Consider the following 21889-nt stretch of genomic DNA (forward strand, 5'->3'; position numbering starts at 1 on the left):
CTCTAGTGTTATTCAAATACTTTTTTTTTCTTTACTGATGCTCTAAGTGATCTATCCATTGTTGAGTGTGGGGTATTAAAGTTCTCAGCTATCATTGTATTGCTGTTTATTTCTGCTGATAGCTGTCAGTTTTTGCTTTTATATATTTAGGTGTGCCAACATTGTGTGCATAAATATTTACAAATATATCTTCTTGGGGGGCCTGGGTGGCTTAGTTGGTTAAGCAGCTGCCTTCGGCTTGGGTCATGATCCCAGGTTCCTGGGATTGAGCCCTGCATCAGGCTGCCTGCTCAGCAGAGTCTGCTTCTCTCTCTCTCCCTCTCCCGGCCACTCTGCTTGTGCTCTGTGTGTCAAATAAATAAAATCCAGTAAAATAGAATAAACCCCAAAAAAACAAATATATCTTCTTGATGGATCGACCTTATTATCATTATATAATGGCCTTCTTTGTGTCTTTTTTTTACTATTTTAAAGTCTGTTCTGTCTGATATAGTTACCTATGCTATTTTGTTAGCATTTGCTTGAAATACCTTTTTCCATCCCTTCACTCTGAAGCAGCATATCCTTGGATTATTTTTTTCCAATCTACTGAGCTATTCTATGTCTTTTGGAGGATTTAAATCATTAACTTTTGAAGTAATTATTGATAAATAAGGACTTACTATTGCAATTTTTTTTTTCTTTTCCTGGCTGTTTTGTAGAACTGTTGCACCTTGTTTCTTATCCTGTCTTGTGTGTGTTCTGTTATCTTTTGGTATCTGTATGCTTCTTTATCATGTTCTTTTGTGTAATTAGCACAGTTTTTCCCTTATGGTTACAAAATACCTTTATTTTGTTATAACACCCTAAACTGGTAACAACTTAACTTTAATAGCACTCCTAAACTTTACACTTTTTTTACCCACCCACATTAGCTTACTGATGTTGAAGTTTACATATTTTTTATACTGTATGCCCAATAATGGACTACTGTAGTTGTATTTTTATTAAGTTTTTGAACTTAAAAAAAAATATTTTAGAGAGCGAATATGGGGTGGGAGGTGGGAGAGGTAAAGTCTTAAGCAGACTCCACACCGAGCAGAGAGCCTGATGCAGGGCTCAATCTCATGACCCTAAGATTATGACCTGAGTTGAAACCAAGAGTCAGACATCTAACCCACTGTGCCATGCAGGTACACCTAAATTTTTTAAACTTTTACACTAGAGTTGAAGTACATTATGCACAACCATTATCATATTACAGATTCTAATTCTGACTATATGTTTACCATTAACAGTGAGTTTTATGCTACCTTCTGATTTAGCATCCTTTTACTTCCATTCAGTTCCCTTTAGCATTTCTTATGAGGAAGGTCTGGTGCTTATGGATTCCTTGTTTTAGATTGTTCTTTATCTCTCCATTTCTGAAGGACAGCTTTGCCAGCTATAGAATTCTTCCCTTTAGCATTTCTTATAAGGAAGGTCTAGTGATTATGGATTCCTTGTTTTAGTTTGATATCTCCCCATTTCTGGACAGCTTTGCCAGCTATAGAATTCTTAACTGACAGTTTTTTCCTTTCATATTTTCAATATATTGTCCTATTCTTCCAGGCCTGAAAATTTTTTGTTGAGAAATGCATTTATAGTCTTATGGAAGTTGTTTTATATTTAACTTTTTTAGCTTATTTGAAAATTTGAGTTTTGACAATATAATATGTCTTAGTATACCACTATTCAGGTTCTATTGAGAGTTCTTTGGGTTTCATGGGTCTGGATATCCATTTCTTTCTCCAGGTTTGGGAACCTTTTAGCCATTACTTTTTTTTTTTTTTTTTTTTAAGATTTTATTTATTTATTTTGACAGAGAGAGATCACAGTAGGAGAGAGGAAGAGATCACAGAGAGAGGAAGGGAAGCAGGCCCCCTGCTAAGCAGAGAGCCCGATGTGGGACTCGATCCCAGGACCCTGAGATCATGACCTGAGCCGAAGGCAGCGGCTTTAACTCACTGAGCCACCCAGGCGCCCCTAGCCATTACTTCTTTAAACATATTTTCTGTCCCATTCTTTCTGTTCTGGAATTCCCATAGTGCATTTGTGCTCTTCATTTTGCTCTTCTAATTTCAAATGTCCTGTCTTCTAAGTCACTGGTTCTTTCTTCTACATAGCCCCATGGTACATGGTAAAGTGTACCTTTGAAGTTCTCTATTGAATTCTTCAGTTCAGACATCTATTTTTCAGCTCTAGGATTTTTAAAATTTTTGTTGTTGTTGTTGTTGCTGAACTCATTTTGTTTATGGATTATCTTGCCAATTTCATTTGGTTGTCCATGCATTCTTGTGGTTCACTAAACTTCCGGGGGTTTCTGAATTTTTTATATAACAATTCATAGATTTAGGTTTAGTTAGCAGAGTTTTACTCATTTCCTTTGGCAGTGTCATGTTTACCTGATTTTTTGTGATTCTTGATTTCTGATGTTGCTGAGTGAGTGGTCTTCTCTTCCACAATTTACAGGTTTGCTTTAGCCAAGACAGTTCTTCCCGGGCAGCTCAGTTTGGGTTTCTGGACCTACTAGTAACATCCTTGGGCAGGGAGAACCTTGCTATCAGAGCAGTCTATTTTGGGGCAAGGGAATTTGAGTTTGTGCTGCTGCCTGAGAACAGCTGAATAGGCCTATTGGGTTGGTTCTCTGACCAAGAAAGGCTTTAGGAGGGACTGTGAGTAGCCTAGGGTTTCTGGTCAGGCTTACTAGATGGTTGGGTGGCTGGGTACTAGATTTAGCAGTAGGTGGGGCTATGAATTCACTTCCATGAATTGGCAGGGCAGCAGGACAGGCCCCAAGGCATGACCCACAATGCTGGGGGAGCTGGATTCCACCATGGGTTCTCTTTTCCCATTTGAGGAACCATGCAAAGGCTCAAGGCAGATATTTTGGCATGGTGCTACACCAGCCTGGTGTGCATTCTACTGTGTAGTGCAGTCAGCATGTAGGTGTTCCTCATATGCGAATGCAGTGTTATCTGGTCTCTGTGATGCAAAGGGCTGCAACCTCACTCCCATATTCTAGCACTTTCTCAACAGTGTCTTATCTGTGAATAGTTAATTGTTCTTTTAAGGGGAAGCCAAGTCTAGAACAACCTATGTTGCCATCTTGGTAACATCCCACCTACTCAGCCTTTACCAGACTCTTCATGCCTGCCTCATGGATTTATTTTTGGCTTAATCATAAGGAAAATGCCTGATATATAACAGACTCTGAATAAATGTTGGCTCCTTCCACAGTGTAATGTAGCATTCCATTTTTCCTTCACCAAATACACAGTGCTTTAAATACATCTCATTACTAATTTTCTGGCACATATACCCACACCTCTGCTTATGCCAGTTCTGCTGCCCAGAGTATCCTTCTCTGCCTGCTAAGCGCCTACACATCCTTTAAAACCCAGCACAAACACCAGCCTTATAAAGCCTTATCAGACCACCACCAATTTTCAGTCCCCACATTGTCCCATGCCATCTAGCTCCTCATTCTTGCCCAGTACTTCTCATACTGCATTTATGTGTTTAGACATTGGCTTGCCTGACCCTAAAGGCAGACTCAACTGATTCCTAGTTCAGGAAGTGTCTGATTAAACAAAACAAAACAAAACAAAAAACATTAAACATACTGCCGCTGTAAAGCAGAAATGGGAGCTTAAATGAATCTCCCAGTTCATCAAGTACTATTCCTATAGCTTCCAGGAAACATGTTTCACAGTACTATGATCGTAAAGCCTTTCTTGTCTTCTGACCCCACCAGCTACCAGCTTAGGAAGCACCTGTCTCACCTTCTGCATATGAAGGAGCTTGGAGCCAGAGATGTGGACAGATGGAACCGAGAGTGCCTGGCATTGTTGCTTCAAATTTGGAGGAAAGAACTGGAACTAACCTCCCCAAAGAACACTGCAGTAACCAGGACCACCAAGAGTTCATCCAAGGGCAGCTCAGGCACAAAGTCCACTAGACACTCAGTACTCAAGCAAATCTACGGTAATTGTCCTTTGGGCACTCTGTAGTTGACAAGCATCCCCAGAGTGTTACATCAGTATCCAAAATGGAATTTGATTACAATGAGCAAACCTCCTTTCAGGTAGGAATTTTATTATTCTATTTCCAGGCACCAAAAGAATCCTCAGCATCCACATTTAATGTCTCCAGCAGCTCTGGGTCAGAATTGGTTTCACTATGCATTCTACCATTTCAACCCAGAGAGCCTTCCAGCCAAAACGTCTTCTGCTGGCCTTCATTACTAAATGCCTCATCCTTTAAACCCCTCAAGACCACTGCTTGTGTCTTCCCATTACCCATCTGGAGGGCTCCAGGAGCAGGAAGACCCTGTCTGCCTCACTTTGACCTTAGGGTTGCCCTTCTGTGGGAATGCCCCAGACCCATGCACTACAGTAAATACTTGTTCAGCAGATGAGCTGCTTTAAGTGGAAACATTTTCAGCTCTGAAAAAAGCCCATCCAAATAAACCCAGCAGACACAAGCCTGGCTAGCTCCCCAAAAGAAAAACGTTGAGCCAAGGCACCTTTAGAAATAGACTTGCAGCCCAGGCAGCAAAACTTCAGAACTTTACCCTTGGCCTACATGGTATTTCCACACCATACCTAATTTATCTTGGCAGATACCAACAAGCTCAAGCCTTTACCTCAATGAGGAATTTAGAACTTGGTTAGGCTACAGCTGTCTTGTCAGAAATGGTCATTGTTGGTTGATTTCAGGTTGTTCTCAAGAAGGAAAAGTACCTCACCCCACAAGATCTTCCAGAGCTCATCCTGTGCTGCGTCTCAATTCAGGTAAGGAAGCCAATGCACTGGCAAAACAGACTGCAGAGATATGGGGGAAGAATTTGCCTTGTTTCATCCCCAAAGGTGGAAGATATCACAAGAGATACTGCCAGGGGTTTCCAATGGTCATTTGATTTGAGCTGTGCATACCTTTCATTTCCCTTTCGGAATTATTACTGCATCAACGTATCTCCACAAGAGGCAAGTCATTGTTAACATTACCTCCAGTAGAGACAACTGACGACAAATGGTACCTATTACTGATCACTTTTACATATTTGTTCACACCAAGAAAGAAGAGAAAATACTGTCTTTCTTCAAATAAGACCTTGGGGAATTCTTGCTCCATACTGGTTTTACATTAAGATTCTTTATCTCCTTCTCAAAGTTGAGAAGAAGTTCTGTTACCACAAATTCTGGCTTTTGCCTTTCATGATCCTGTGAGGAGGACATTTAATATTTAATAACCTGTCCTGCTCTGGCTTCACTCATACAGAAGCTCAGGGAACTTTCTTTTCAGCTATAAGACAAGAGTGTTTTACTCAGAGCCCCCTTCATTCACACCAGCATTAAATTTGGGTGATAAGTTCAGTGCTGTCAGCAGTTAATGTCAGATCCAGTGTTGCTCATGGGTGGCTATGGCAACACAGTCCCCCCACCCTTGCCGATCTAGTCATCCTGCAGAACAGAGTGCAGCTGGGAAGGTGAACAATGACTGTCAGCATGAACTTTAATATTCATTTAGTTTTTGATGGGGAGAAAACCTGGATGTGGGGGTAGAGTCATTACTGCCCAATCTTTAATAAGAGTTGGCCAACTCATATAATAGAGGCAGGCTGATCAGGGAGTAGTGGGTAGGGCAGTAAGAACTGAAGCTGATTCCTTAGAAAGTTTCCATGTAAAAAAGAAAACTTTTGTTATACTTGAATGAACTGAAAATTAGTTTCAAAAACAATGGTCAAATAGAACCACCAGAGAAGCAGCATTTAGATAATCAGAGCATTTTGTACTTAGTCCTGGATTTTTCTCTTGAGACAATCAGAAATTTTAAAAATGAAGAAGAGCTTTAGAAGCACAAAAGGTTTTTTACATAAAGGGCAGAATAAATAAATTCAAATACTTAGTGGTTTCTTGGGATTTCACATAAATAGCTTGTTTGTCCTACATACGTAATTCTGACTGGCTTGGAAATAGACAAGCACTGAAGAAAATCTTTTCCTAAACCTAAACTTGGGGGAACAAAAGGTTTTGTTAGGTCCACCCATTCACATTAAGCATTAACCAGTGAATCAGGCTGACTGTCAGGGCTAACTAGTTTAGCTGGAACCAGTATGTGTTTTATACAGAAAACATGTCTATAAATTTCCACAGAAATAGGCACACAATTTTCTGCAGTGTAGTATCACAGATGCCAAACTGAACCAAGAAGAGAACATTAGTTTTGGTCTTCTCCATAATAAAAGTTTTCATTCTTCTGCTTTGAGAATTCCATGGGATTAAGGATCTTCTGATTTGTTCACTGTCCTGTTCAGTTGAAGAAAATTATCTGGCACATAGTAAGTGCTCCAATATTTGACTGAAGGCTTTAGTGGTGCCTTTACCTCTTTAAAGAGGAAGCAGAAAGGCAGCTGGATATCACAAAGTGTGTGTATATATATATATATCCTCCTTGGACTGTTTCTCCACATGCATTTGGGAGACTCCACATCCACAATCCGTGTTCTCTCCAGTCCTTCAACAGTAACCCCTGCAAACCACCTACAACATAGCAGCATAAGACCACTTATGTATGTATATAAAAATATATATAATCGGGGTGCCTGGGTGGCTCAGTGGGTTAAGCCTCTGACTTCGGCTCAGGTCATAATCTCAGGGTCCTGGGATTGAGCCCTACATCGGGCTCTCTGCTCAGCAGGGAGCCTGCTCCCCCCGCCCCCGCCTGCCACTCTGTCTACTTGTGATTTTTCTGTTAAATAAATAGATAAATAAATATCTGTTAAATAAATAAAACCTTTAAAAATATATATATATATATATATATATATATATATATATATATATATATATATATATATAAAACCTTTAAAAAATACATATATATCCTAAATTTGGGGGCCCATCTTTTTTTTTTTTTTTTAAAAGATTTTATTTATTTACTTGACAGAGATCTTAAGTAGGCAGAGAGGCAGGCAGAGAGAGAGGAGGAAGCCGGCTCCCTGCCGAGCAGAGAGCCCGATGTGGGGCTCAATCCCAGGACCCTGGGATCATGACCTGGCGGGCCCATCTTTTTAAATACAAAAGAACTACCTTTAAAAAAATCCACTCCAATGAATGGAATAGCCATGGCTCAAGTGATTACTGGTAATAACTCCCTTGTATGAATGCAGAATTCCTGCCCACCTATAGAAGGCTATGCAAGTAACTCAAGACTTGATACAAAAGGCAGCCGAAAACAGAGTTCCAGATCAACATTTCACTGTAAAAGGACTTTAAGTAACAGTAATAAAACCAGGAGAGAAATAATAAGACATGTTTGTAACTTTAACTACTCCCCTTTCATATTTGCTGCTTTGTTCCACAAAAAGTTAGGAGCAACAGATAGCAATATGACCTAAACAAGTTCTCTTAACCATCTGGCCTTGGCATCCTCATTTACCAAAAGAGAAGCTTTTTACATCACAGTTTTCCAACAGTGGTGCCCCACTTCAAGATTATATGCCTATCAGACTATCATCCTTAAAGATCGAGCTTTCAACAAATCTTTTTTCTACAATGGATTCTATAGCCAACTCTGTGGCCTGTGGAAAGTTAAGCTATGTAAGTATATATGTAGGTTTGTGGTATTTTATGTTGAAAGCAGAGAAAGCTATACCAATTATTGCAGACAGACTGAAGACCTAGGTCCCAGTCACAGCACAAGCACCTGACCCCTTTAGGTTAAGAGATGTCCTATTATCTTGGAGAATGAGGGAAAATGCAAGGCTAGTAAGTCATCCTGTTTCTATGACAAACTGGCCATCACCTTACTAGCCCCATGGACAGTCCATACCTAAATCCTTCTTCCTCAGTACTAAATTTAATAACCTGATTATCTCTCTGGTATTTGCTTTCAACAGTGAGCAACTTGCAGTGTATACACCTCCTTGAGAACAGTGGAAGATCAAAGAATTTTTCTTATAACCTACAACCAGCTACTCAATCAAAAACCAAAACAAAGCTCTGACCATCTCTGGAGGAAGAATGTGTCTGGGGTAGCTGGAATAGCTAGTGCAGAGTTCTAATTCTCTGCTGATTCATCTTTTACATCTTGAGACAACTTTAATCCTCACGCCTAAAGCCTTAGTGGCCTGAAAATGTGGTAACAACTAAGTGACCGTGTCTGAATGTTCTCTGTTCTTCTACCGCACTGTTTTGTACACTTAGCCTGTGCTACAAGGACCATGGTACACTGTGCCAAAGCTTCTTGGCTGTCTACCTTCACTTCAGTCAGTACAGCTGTAAAGCAGAACTTATAATTAACAGTAAAATCTAAGTAAAACTCAGAACATGAGCACGAACATGAGATTTCTGCCAGCCAGCTGGTGCAGGCCTGGGTTTTTGGCCCTGGTAAAGAACTAGATGAGATGGGTGGTTAGGAGCCTGTCCTACAGCACCCATCTTCTTCATTTCACTTTCTCTCCAATCAAATCTTATTCCAACATTATCATTTTTAAATTTTAGAGCAGAATCATGACCCAGCATTTGCATTTAAAAATTAAGACAAGGGGCACCTGGGTGGCTCAGTAAAACGTCTGCCTTTGGCTCAGGTCACGATCCTCTGGAGCTGTACGAGACTCACCACTCACTGGGGAATCTGCTGGATATTCTCTCCCTTTCCTTCATAACCCTCCCCTCCCTTGCCCTACCCACCCCACCCCAAACACACACGCTCTCTCATTTTCTCTCTCTCTTTCACTCTAAAATAAATCAATCTTGGGGCACCTGGGTGGCTCAATCAGTTAAGCATCTGCCTTTTGCTCAATCTCCAGGTCCTGGGATCGGGCCCCTAATGAGGTTCCCTGTTCAGCAGGGAGTCTACCTGTCCCTCTCCTGCTCTCCGTTTGAACTCTATCAAATAAATAAAAGCTTAAGAAAAAATTGGCGGCACCTGGGTGGCTCAGTGTGTTAAGCCTCTGCCTTCGGCTCAGGTCAAGGTCTCAGGGTCCTGGGATCCAGCCCTGCATCAGGCTCTCTGCTCAGCAGGGAGCCTGCTTCCCCCTCTCTCTCTGCCTGCCTCTCTGCCTACTTTTGCTCTCTCTCTCTGTCAAATAAATAAAATCTTAAAAAAAAAAAAATCCTAAGACAATAACAGGCCCTCTGTTGATCCCTTACATTTTACAGTTCCCATGTTAGCCTCTGAAGGCCTCAGGTTACTGCTGTGTCCTGTGAACAGCAGTCTCACTTGCTGAGCACCAGCAGCAGTACCCCAGCACTGAGAAATCAACTGGGGAGGTTTACAGACCAGACTATTTACGTATAAGGTATTAATTCAGGCCTTTTCTGCCTGACCTGTATAGGTAAGCAATCTTGTCAAAATGCCATTCCTACTGGCAAGGAAAACAGTTCTAACTAAAACTATATACATTCTAAAAACATCTGGCATAAATACAGTCCAGTGATCACAGGCTTTTTCACATTTTTAAGAGCAAAGTTACAATAGGAATATAGACAGAAGGCCTAAACAGTGACAGGCTCAAATATTTCTAGAACCACTTTCATTTTCTGAAAATTACTGCCACCTGTCCTGACAGTAAGAGTAAGCAATAAAGTGTTAACTGTAGCAAACTGTAAAAAATTAAGGTAATTATTTCATAATTATGAAAATAATGAATACAGGTGACCACTGAGCAGCCAGGTTTTGTATGGATCCACTGAACATGGTTTTTCAATAAATACATATAGTATTGATAAATACAGCTGTGGTACTACAAATGTGTTCTTTTTCTCTAGCTTAAGAATTAGGTATCTAACACCAAAAAATATGGGTAAACTGATTATCAATAAGGCTTCTGGTCAACAGTATGCTATTAGTAGTAAAGGTCTGGGGGAAATCAAATGTTATACACAGACTTTTTGACTGGGGGGAGGGTGTCAGAATCCCCTAAATCTCCAATATTGTACAAGGGTCAATATAAATTGCTATATATAGCTTCTAAAAGACCATTAGCGGAAAGTACTTTTGAAAGAATTAACTTGATCAAAACAAGCTCCAGTTAGGTATAGAAGAACCCCAAACAACTGTAGCACTATCTTAAAATCTTGCTCCTGCAGAGGGGAGAGAAAACTGCTGTATATAATAGGACTCCATAGTCAGAAGCTGAATGTCATGATGGAGAAGGGCAACTATTCCCAAATAAAAAACTGGTTTCTGTTGCTGTCTGAATGAACCGGAGGTGAGACCACACAAAGAGACTCTGCTACTTTCTCGATAAATAATAGAAGATACTATATTATCACTGTATATTTTGTAAATATTTAGTTCCTATGAAATGCAAAATACACTAACCACCTGTAAGCAAGTATTATGTACTAGTCCAAAAAGCCAGCCTGCGTTATTTTCCTACCTTAGAACAAAGGAAGGTTCATAAACTTCTTTAAAAGTTCAACTTTAATGACAAACATTACATCAGTCTCTCTTCAAAATTAGATGTGAATAAACAGTTTCAAACAGGAGGTACCACGATGTCTCTTACTGTACTCAATACACTGTACTCAGTGCACTGGGACCCTGGGGATGCCCAGTGATATATACATTGAAGCAATAATGCAAGTCTGTGAGCCACTGTTCCTGAATACCTCCACTCTTCAAGGTCTGCAAAGAAAAAGAGGAATTTGAGAATTGTATCAAAACTGTTATGCTACCTGACAGTATTTTACAAACCCAAACAAGACTTCCAAACCACTGCAATATCATCTTCTATCTATCAATCACCACAGGAAATCTTACTGGAAATGGAGATTTGTTAATTGGGCATTACCACTGGCAGTGAAAATTCCTAGTTACACTCCCAAATACAAGCAGTACTACCAGTTTCTACTTTCATCTGTTCCCTCTCAAATACTAGGAACTAATGAAATTTCACCATCAACCATCCCTACACTCTGGACTTCCTCACAATCTTTGTACTAAGATCAACTGAGAATAATTCTACAAGACCAAGTGATATTTTCTGTCATTCTCTTCCTTATAGAGGTAAGCTGATTCTGCAACCTCAGAATAATCCAAATTCTTGACTTTTCTTCCCTTCTATTTCTGAATGGCGCCTCTTCCATTACTTCCAGAAGGCCGCTAAGAAAATTCAGAACAAGAACCTGTTACATGTATCTAGTTAAGTTCTATTACTCTGAAGTATTACACATAACAACTAATAAAGCTCCAAATACCTACATAAGAAACCTCTAACTCTTCCAAACCAAAACCACTACAGGAATCCTAGAGATGCCCCTGCAAAACAGAACCAACCACTAGACAAGACTGAAACCTGCAACTTCTTAACTTTCTCTTATTCTCCAGTGAACTAAGTGACTAGAAATTGGTTATAGTGTATTCCTGGTAAATAATTTTTTTAATGACAGCTGACATTTGTTGAGAACTTAGTATCTGTTACACTAAAAACTGAGTAATCTCATTTTATGGTTACCAAAACTCAATTAAGTTGCTATTCTTACAGCAAAGTAAAACAACGGACAGGTTTAAAAACGATACCAAACTACCACAGTTCATCATCAGAGTCTGTATCAGACTCCTGGTAGGAGTGACTCTGATGCCTGTACTTCTTCTAAGTTGCTTACCATCTGGTTTCAATATGACTGCTTTATGGCTTTTATTATGGACTTTGATTCAAAGACCTCCCCTGGTTAAGTGGCAGGTGCTACTGTTTAGGGAAAGCCTTGGAAAATCACTATGGTGGGCTTACTTCCAAGAGTCAGTCAATGTACACAGGGGACCTAACCTCCCAAGAGCAACAGCCCCATTCCCTGCGAGGAATCCCTTTTTCTAGTAATAGTACAAAGCCCTGTTTCACACTTCTTACCGTGATATTCTTGATGATCTGCTGCACCAAGATGGCGTTGGTTAACATATGAGTCCTGAGGGGTGCGTGCTGAAGCAGCAGGCGAAGCAGCTGGCCCACAACAGGCAGCTCCTCAGGCCCAGCTCTGTTCACCCGCAGGCTCTGCAGCATCAACCTGAGGACTCGAGGCAGGAGAGCCAAGATGGAAACACAGACCCCCCACAGTTTGTCCCTACAACAAAAGATAAAAATGAGTCAGAGAGCCAACACACATAGAAAGAGTACCCTTTCTGTATTTCCTAAAACTGAAAAATGTCCTTTTTAAAAAACGTGTGGTGTTCTCTGATAAAACTCTACAAATCAGAACTAATAACTAGGTTTCATCAGAGCTAAGTTTAAGCAAATCCAATAAAGAACCAGGTGCTCTCCCCAATTTAATGAGTTCTAGGAAGCCTAAGAAATCAGCACTTTCCTGGGCTTAACAGGACATTCTTGAAGCCCTGGTGATCATGTAACACAGAATTAGCCAAGGAACAGAATAATCTATATATGCATACTATTCTCTACAACTGAACATTATTCAAGTATTACACAACATCAAAAATCAAAAAGAAAAAAATGGGATGCCTGACTCAGTCAGTACAGCATGTGACCCTTGATCTCAGGGTCTTGTCTTTGAGCCCCATGTTGGGGGTAGAGTTTACTTGAAAAAAGAATAGAGGCACTTAGGTGGCTCAGCTGGTTAAGTGGTTTCAGTTCAGGCCATGATCTCCGAGCTGTGCAACAGAGCCCCTCACTGGTCTCCATACTCAGCTCTCAAAGTCTGACTGAAATTCCTTCCCCCTTCCCTTCCCACTGCTCTCTCACATGCTCTCTCTCTCTCTAAAATAAATAAAATCTTAAAAAAAAAAAACATAAAACAACAAAACTTCATGAAACTCTATGCCTGTGACCTGAATTCTGAGCTGCTTCAATATTTTGAAGAGGACAGATTTGTGGAGAAAGTTGTGCTCACAAGGAACCAAAATGGATTGCAGAAAGTAGACAATTAGGGAACTATTACTGTATTACCAGGTCATGAAAGGCCAGAAATAATAAATCAAATTTTAGTATGCATCATTCTCTTGCTATTTTTATACAGCAGGAACAAAAATGTTTTATGATAAAGGTTAAGTGGACTTGCAGCTAGCCTAACCACAATCCCGAAGTGTCAATTAAATGGAGCAATGAAGAGTCCACTGGCTAACCGCTAAAAGCCCTGACCTTAGTCTGTTAGAGATTCTGTATCAAGAGTGCATAATCCGGGGCACATGGGTGGCTCAGTGGGTTAAGTCTCTGCCTTCAGCTCAGGTCAAGAACTCCCGGTCCTGGGATCGAGCCCCACATCGGGCTCTCTGCTCAGTGGGGAGCCTGCTTCCTCCTCTCTCTCTCTGTCTGCCTCTCTGCCTACTTGTGATGTCTCTCTGTCAAATAGATAAATAAAAAATCTTAAAAAAAAAAAAAAAAAAAGAGTGCATAATCCTCCTAGTCCCGAAATCCTTCAGAGAATCTGACTACCTCCAAATGTAGAAGCTGCAGTCCTTTCACAATTTGATCAACCTCCCCAACTTCATATACAGCAACTGCATCAAAGGTGGATACTGAATCCATTCTCAGCCAACCAGACCCTCTTTTTGGAGACTTCATTCACCCTGTTGACTCATGCATAGCCAGGTTAGTAGAGCCACATGCAAGGAGAAAAAAGCCAGATTGCAGACACAGCTAATAAGGAGGCAAAGGCACAGAGATAAAGACTACACAATCTAGAAGAAAATATAGAGAGAACTACTTTGGCTCCTAAGGAGTTTCAGTTCCTGCTTCCCCAATTCCTAGCCCTTGGGTTTTCTCAGTTACCCCTGTAATGGTCCAATATTCATGTTCTATTTTAACTTGAGTGGATTTCAAGTAAATGCTGACCAAACTATGCTAAAAGGGCTCAGGAAGGGCGCCTGGGTGGCTCAGTGGGTTAAAGCCTCTGCCTTTGGCTCAGGTCATGATCTTGGGATCCAGAGATCGAGTCCCACATCAGGCTCTCTGCTCAAGAAGGAGCCTGTTTCCTTCTCTCTCTGCCTGCCTCTCTGCCTACTTGGGATCTCTCTTTCTGTCAAATAAATAAATAGAATCTTAAAAAAAAAAAAAGCTCATAAATTCTACACAATACTAAATATAAGTGGAATGGATCAATAAAGTTTAGAACTCCACCTTAAAATACACAATTTAAAATTGTCAAGCCAAAAAGAAATACAAGAGACCTGGATACCACAGGCAATAGAAGAAATACTATATGAACAGCCATTCCTAGGGTTTTCTAAGAGTTGTCATGAGTGTACTCATTCTAAGTGTATGCATGCTGAAGTGTTTAAAGGGCAGAACTGGGGGTCACCTGGGTGGCTCAGTCAGTTAGGTGTCTGCCTTCAGCTCAGGTCATGATCTCAGGGTATTGGGATGGAGCCCTGCGGCCAGCTTCCTGCTCAAGGAGGAGTCTGCTTCTCCTTCTCCCTCTGGCCCTCCCCCACCACACTCCTGCTCTCTCTTGTGCATACATGCACTCTCAAATAAATAAAATCTTAAAAAAAAAAAAAAAAAAAAAAAACGGGGGCCAATGAAATTAAGGTTGCAGAACTCAAAACCGTAGTTCTAAAAACTAATGAAAGTTCAGTATTTTGTATACAATTTTAAAGAGTTCAGGTAAATTCACAAACTTCTGACATATTCTAAATAGGTAACCGCAGCCTCCACAACCTTCTACTCCAATCACAGAGAAATACAGATAAAATACTTAAAAAAAAAAAAAAAACCAGCCAAATTTAAAAGCCAGAATGGGTGAAATCTCTAGGTGCCAGAAACCATTACAGAAGTCATATAAAGAGAACCCAACAGAGGTACAGAACTGGATATGGGATTTTAGGGCTGGGTTTTCAATAGCTAAGTGTTGGAAGCTGAGACTTCGGGCCCTAGGTGTGGGAGGCAGGAAGCTAGAACTGGGCTCCATGTATATAGCTGGAAGGCAGGACAATGCACATGTAAAACTCACCCACAGGGAGGTCTCCATACTCTGCACCAAACGCTCATAAGATCCACTCAGAGAAAAAGTATACAATCCAAAACAGGAGTTTGTTCAACCCCATGAAAAAATTTCCAGAGCTACACCTGCTTCCCTACATAAGGGAGAATTCCAACGCCAGAGAATAAAAAGAAAAAACAGAACTGACAGGAACTTTAAAGTAATACCAATATATCATGGGAAAAAAAAGAATGACAATAAGTCAAGTAAAAACTCACAACAGAGCAAAGAAAAGAAAAGAATAGGGCTGATGAAATTAAAACTCGATGGAGTTAAATAAAACATACAACAAAGTGGAAAATGTTTCAGAGGTAGAAGACAGATTGAGAGGCTCCCTTCATTTAGAAGAGAAAAAACAGGGGAGGTAACAAATGATAAGAGCACTCCCAGACCTGAAAGAAAAACACCCAGACTTCAGATCGAAGAGTACACTAAGTCTCAAGAGGCAGGTAACAACAAACCCACATGAGGACACACTTTTATCTGCAAAACCACAAAAGTTAAGGAGAAAACAGTAAAACTGCAGAGAACAGATTACTACCTAGAACCAAGAGGACTCAGTGACAACAGATTTTTCATTACTAACAATTAGTCCAGAAGACGACGAGAGTTTCTTCAAAGTCCAGTGGCCATGGTTTTTAACAACTCAAACTGACTGGTCAAGCCTGATGTTTCGGCCAGCTCTTGTGAAATCAAAGCGTCCTAGTAATTTGACTGGCATTCTCATTATTTATAACCTTACAAACACCTTCTCTGGGAAGACAGAGTAGCCCAAAAGGGAATTTAAGCACATAAGATTCTGGCTGGCAACACATCTTTTGTGACTAAATAATGTTACCCCAAGAGAGGGAGAGAGTTCTGGAAACACCAACTGTTTCAATATCTAGCATGAAACATTTAAAACTAGGCATTTTAAACAGGTAAAAAATATTTCATACACTGAACTTTGTTCCATCCAGCCACAGAAAGTCAAAAGTGGGGTGTTTCTCCATAAGAAATTATAAAAGATCTTTAAAAGTTCTCATCAAAGTATTCAATAAAGGGGCTATTTCAATGACAGGAAATAACAAATAGCAACATACACACATTTCATAAATTATAAAATTTTTTGAACCCTAAGAAGTTCCTTGGGATTTATAAAGCCTGTTCTTGACCTATCAGACCTAAAGTCTAATGATATGTAAGAAAATCATCATCGAATCTGTATTTATGTATAAATTTTAGAATTGAAAGTAAAGTCCATTTTAAACATTCACACTTAGCAAAAAAAAAAAAAAAAAAAAAAAAAAATTGTCTGTTGACAGTAAAATGGGTTAATTTATTGTACATTCCTGTAACAAAATACTATAGAGGAGGTATACTGGATAAAGCACAGCCAATCATAGTCACAGGCAGTTATTTATAAACAGTGATACTGAAAGAGCCACACCCAGTCATTTACATGTTCTCTGTTGCAGCTTTCCTACTGCCACAGCTGTGTTGAATAATTCTGACTGACAAGAGACTTTATGGCATGAAAAACCTAAACTACTATCCAACTCTTTTTATTTTTAACTTTTTTTTTTTTAATTTGTTTGACAGGCAGAGATCACAAGTAGGTGGAGAGGCAGGCAAAGAGAGAGGAGGAAGCAGGCTCCCTGCTGAGCAGAGAGCCTGATGTGGGGCTGGATCCCAGGACCCTGGGATCATGACCTGAGCTGAAGGCAGAGGCTTTAACACACTGAGCCACCCAGGCGCCCCATCCTACTCTTTAGAAAAAGAAGTTTGCTTAAGCCCTGATACAGAGAAAAAAGAAATGAAGTAGATTTCTGAATCAACATGAATGACTCACAAATGGTATCAAATCACAAAAAATAAGAGCAAAAATTGGTTTATAAACACACATGTAATTTTTAATAAAAAGGCAAGGAAATGATTAACACATATTAAAAACAAACCACAGGCTCAAAATGGCATCACTTAGGTGAAAGCCCCAAGTCAGCAAACCAAGACTAACCTAACTGCAGTTTTAACCCCTTAGAAACCTAACCTTTAACTAGTTAACATGGGAACTTCTGGTCAACATGAGGAAAAATTACTTATAGACTCCTTCCATTCCCCTTGGGAGGACCACCCTGCCTAAACGATGGATTCTTTGCTAGTAATTTCCTTTTTCCCACTCTCTGTCTACCTTAAAAAAACCTTTATGTAGCCCTTGAGAGCTCCCCTCTCTACTTGCCAGATGGAATGCTGCCCAATTAATGAATCAATTAACGAACCCAGTCAGATATTTAAATTAATTTCCTAGGTTGAATTTTTCTTATTTAACACACAAAAATGATCTCTGGGGTGTGCAGGAGAGAAAGGTAACTATAGAGGGTACACTAAGTGTGTGTTGATGGTGTTGTATTTCTGAACCTAGAGACTGGTGAAACGGATATTCAATTTATACTTACTCTTTAAACTATATAAATGTTTCATACATATATATATGCATTTATTTTTATGATAAGTAACAGTTAAAAAATTAGAAAATATATCAAAATGTTAACAGGCAGTAATTATTTTCTTATACTGATATTAGATATTTTAGAAATTTGTATTTCTATAAAGTCTAGACTTCTATAAAAAAATTTAACAGGCAGGGCGCGCCTGGGTGGCTCAGTGGGATAAGCCTCTGCCTTTGGCTCAGGTCGTGATCCCAGGGTCCTGGAATCGAGCCCCGCATCCGGCTCTCTGCTCAGCAGGGAGCCTGCTTCCCCCTCTTTCTTTCTGCCTTCCTCTCTGCCTACTTGTGATCTGTCAAATAAATAAATAAAGGGGTGCCTGGGTGGCTCAGTGGGTTAAGCCGCTGCCTTCGGCTCAGGTCATGATCCCAGGGTCCTGGGATCGAGTCCCACATAGGGCTCTCTGCTCAGCGGGGAGCCTGCTTCCCTCTCTCTCTGCTTGCCTCTCCATCTACTTGTGATTTCTCTCTGTCAAATAAATAAATAAAATCTTTAAAATAAATAAATAAATGAATGAATGAATGAATAAATAAATAAAAATCTTAAAAAAAAAAATTAACAGGCATACCAAGAACATAGAATACTTTTTTAATTTAACATTTAACATTTTAATGTTAAAATATTATGTTAGGAGCGCCTGGGTGGCTCAGTGGGTTAAGCCTCTGCCTTCAGCTCAGGTCATGATCCCAGTGTCCTGGAATTGAGCCCTGCATCCGGCTCTCTGCTCAACAGGGAGCCGGCTTTCCTCTCTCTCTCTCTGCCTGCTTGTGATCTCTGTCTGTCAAATGAATAAATAAATCTTTAAAAAAAAATAAAATAAAATATTATGTTAATAATAATAATGTTAAAATAATTTAACATTTAATTTAAAATGAGAATACTTTTTTAAATTAAAGTGAAATATTCCAAACTATGTTAGAAACTTTATCTGAAACTTTAGTCTGAAGAGCTATATATAATAGCTGCACTATGTAAGAGCTAAGGTAGTAACTAATACGAACTTGCATCTTAGAAAATTTTCCTTAAATCAAAAGAGTTTAAAAATTCTATTCTGGTTAGCTCAAAACAAAATGCAAAGGCTTATACTTATTTAATAAGTGCATTCTTCTAAAGGTAAGATAGAATTTTTTTTTCTTGCTAGACCTACAATAACATTAATAAGGAAAGCTCCCAAAAAACTTTATGCCATCTAGTTTTTCAAATTTGTAGCTTAAAAGAAAAAACAAAAACTAAAAATTCTCATCACAATACAATAGGAATTTTAAAAAGAACAAAGAAAATGGCAGTCAAGTTCACACAAGTTCTAAAAGAGAATTTAGGATATTTCCCAAATCTAATTTTCTTTCACTCTTTTTGTTTTAATTTTAAAAATTTTACATTTTATTCTTATTTATTTGTTTGGAGAGGTAGGTATGAAAAATACAACAAAGTTGAAGAATACAAAAACTATTACCTCTTTCTTAGATGTTCTGCTTCTCCTTTCTCTAAAGTGAGCAGAAAATAAAGAAGACTGTAGCAACAAGAAGCCAGAAATGGCAGGAGAGTCTCACTAAGTACACACGTATGGTCCAGGAGCTTACAGATAACACCCAAAACACAGCCAGCTGTACTGTCAGGAATTACAGTCAACCCAACCTAGGCAGAGAAAAATGAGATTAATGACCTCCTTGGAACAATCCCTCTCTCTAGGATAAAACCAAACCCCATTAACTGGAGAGTTAGCCTAACATCACTTCTACTGAAAAACAGTACATACATAATACATGCCACCCGCCATACCGTAAAGTCCTGTTTTCCCTGAAGAGTTCGATTACTGCATTAAATAACTTTTAAAGCATGCCAACTCAAGAAATACTATTAACCTAGTCCACTGTCTCCCATCCATGACAAAGTCTACTAAAATCTTCAAGATATTACAATTTCTGATGGTCAGAAATACCATCATTTGAAAGGATTATCTCATGCACCCTCCAAAAACTCTTGATACCAACAATCACATTTACTGATCTTTATTAGATTCTTCAGACTAGAAAACTCTAATATATGGCACCACCCCTACCCCAGGAAATTAGATGTACAAACCAGAGTTCATTTTACAATTAGCCTTACCCTGCCCCTTCATTTAGCTACTCATTCAGACATGATTAAGTAAAACACCCTGGAGTAAGACATCACTACACTGAACACTTGACTGATTCACTGCCCCAAAACCTCGATAAGGGACATCATGGTGTATGTATTCATCTGGACTCTACTGTAAATTTTCAGTAGGGTGTACTCTAACTTGTAATTGTTATGTATGCATGGTTTAAATCTCCTGAAAACTACTGTTGAGTCATCATGAAAGTCTACAGGCTCTGATCAGACTGTCTGAATACAGTGGCCAAGAATGACTATCGTGTTGATCTTTTAACTAGAACAATGAATGTAGTCAAAGAAAGACATAAATACCTGGAGAAGAGATGAAAAGACACAACACATAAAGATTGGAAGTTCAATAGCAAAGAGAAAAGAGTACTGGGAATTCAAAACAGTATTCTTCCAACTTAGGGGAAGTAACATTTTAAAGGAGAATAGGGAGTTGGAATGTGTCTATAAAATTACCCAAATAAGTGAGAGTGCCTAGAAGATAAAATGTGGGAGCCATCCCTTGCACTATTATAATAATTATAATAAAAATTATAATAAGCCAAAGATCCAAGTATAAATGTTGGAGGAAGTTAAAAAGCAAAACCCAGGCATACCCAATGGGAGTAAGGAACACCAACTGCCCAGAAGACAAAATAGTCTCAAGGCTGAGCTTACTGCTTCTAGTGACCAAGCCCTGAGCAAACTCTTAGGTTACATCCCTACTTTAGAACCCAAATCCTTAAGGTATAAGTTAGACCCCAGTCTGGATGCTGGATTCCCAATACACCAATACCAAGTACATGTTAATTAAAGCATTACAAGTCAAAAGAATCTGAGGTATAATTGTAGAGCTCTTCACTGCAGATGCAGAAAGTAAGGTACTGGAAAAGGGGGAATTTCCTAAGGTCACAGAATTAATTAGTAACAGCTAGGAAAAACATCAAGATTTCCCAGTTCTTATCAACATTATGCTAAAAGGCCATGGAATTATTAAGCTTAGAATTCTGGACAATCATTCTCTCCTTGCCTATGGCAAACTCACTATTAATCAAGGATTCTTTATGCTTTTTTGAGTAGAAAACAAAAAACAAAATTTAAGTATATTTACCAAATGCTTACTGATGGCACTCTGCAGGATGTCAAAGCTCTGGCTTCGGGCAGGAATAACCAATAAACTGTGACAAACTGTCTGTCAGAAAAGGAGAAAACCAGTAACTAAATCGGGACATTTTACGTCAGAAACAAGTTCTACAATTTTTTTTTTTAACCTACTTGCCCTATCGTGTAACAGGAAACTTATCAAAAAATTGCTCTGGGGGTGCCTGGGTGGTTCAGTCATTAAGCGTCTGCCTTCGGCTCAGGTCATGATTCCAGGGTCCTGGGATGGAGTCCCACATCGGGCTCCCTGCTCAGCGGGAAGTCTGCTTCTCCCTCTCCCACTCCCCCTGCTTATGTTCCCTCTCTCGCTGTCTCTGTCAATTAAATAAATAAAATCTTTTTAAAAAATTACTCTTAAGATGCAAATGTCAAAAGTAAAACAACTAAATCTCATATATGCGCTAATTTTCCAAACAATTCATTAATAAACATTTACTGGACACTGAGCTAGTCCTATCAGGTGCCAGACACAGGAATAAAAGACCAAGAAACTCCTCTCATAGCCCTGAAATAAGTAGCTTCAATCCATCAAATTAGAGACTATATTTCTACTAACAAACGCTACAACAAAAAGATCTGGATGATGTGAACGAAGGGCTGAAAAAAGCCATTTTTCCATTTCAATTTCCCATTTCCATATCCCTACAGAAAAACACCTACGATCTAGAAACTACCAATATCCTGTTCAAATTAATTATAATGCTGCCTCCTATTCCCCAAAGGTAAAAAAGGAAGAGAACAGTCCACAGGAAAAGAAAATATAAGGAAAGGGGGAGTCAAATCCTTCATATTTTTACTTTTATAAGTTCTCAAGGAAACAAGAGGAGGGAAGGACATCAAGTCCTTCAGAGACATCATTACACAATTCCAGAGCTGATGGAATGCAGTACCAAAGTGAAATATGTGAAAGAATCACGTGCACAGCCAACAAGAAGACTGGTGGAAATAAGAGTATCACTCTAGAGCAATGGGTGTTGTGTAAGACTGATGAATCACATACCTGTACCTCTGAAACAAACACACTGTATGTTAATTTATAAAAAATAAAAATTAAAAAGAGTATCATTCTAGCAAAATGACAGTCATACTAAATTCAAGGGTACTGTCAATCAACCCTGAAAAATCAACAGTTCTATGCATTATTTCTCTATAAAA

The 21889-nt window shown here is 39.2% G+C and overlaps 2 protein-coding genes across 6 annotated transcripts in view; one reads left to right on the forward strand and one right to left on the reverse strand.

Annotated features, from left to right (window-relative positions):
* INVS (inversin) overlaps positions 1-8775 on the forward strand; it is a 167032-nt gene extending 158257 nt beyond the window's left edge. For both annotated transcript variants that reach the window (XM_004747697.3, XM_045081628.1), the window contains 3 exons: positions 3776-4005; positions 4740-4814; positions 7922-8775. In XM_004747697.3, coding sequence (XP_004747754.2) covers positions 3776-4005; positions 4740-4814; positions 7922-8028 — 412 coding nt within the window. In that variant the 3' untranslated portion in view covers positions 8029-8775. The remainder of the gene's footprint in view (positions 1-3775; positions 4006-4739; positions 4815-7921) is intronic.
* Positions 8776-10434: 1659 nt separating this feature from the next.
* TEX10 (testis expressed 10) overlaps positions 10435-21889 on the reverse strand; it is a 65222-nt gene continuing 53767 nt past the window's right edge. For 2 of the 4 annotated variants that reach the window (XM_045081630.1, XM_004747698.3), the window contains exons 12-15: positions 20685-20765; positions 18900-19081; positions 11879-12089; positions 10435-10656 (exon numbers count right to left, since the gene is read on the reverse strand). In XM_045081630.1, coding sequence (XP_044937565.1) covers positions 10543-10656; positions 11879-12089; positions 18900-19081; positions 20685-20765 — 588 coding nt within the window. In that variant the 3' untranslated portion in view covers positions 10435-10542. The remainder of the gene's footprint in view (positions 10657-11878; positions 12090-18899; positions 19082-20684; positions 20766-21889) is intronic. The other 2 variants (XM_045081631.1, XR_006607191.1) reach the window with 2 other exon arrangements.

This window comes from Mustela putorius, unplaced genomic scaffold, assembly GCF_011764305.1.
Source record: "Mustela putorius furo isolate JIRA1106 unplaced genomic scaffold, ASM1176430v1.1 tig00000580_pilon_pilon_pilon, whole genome shotgun sequence".
NCBI lineage: Eukaryota > Metazoa > Chordata > Mammalia > Carnivora > Mustelidae > Mustela > Mustela putorius.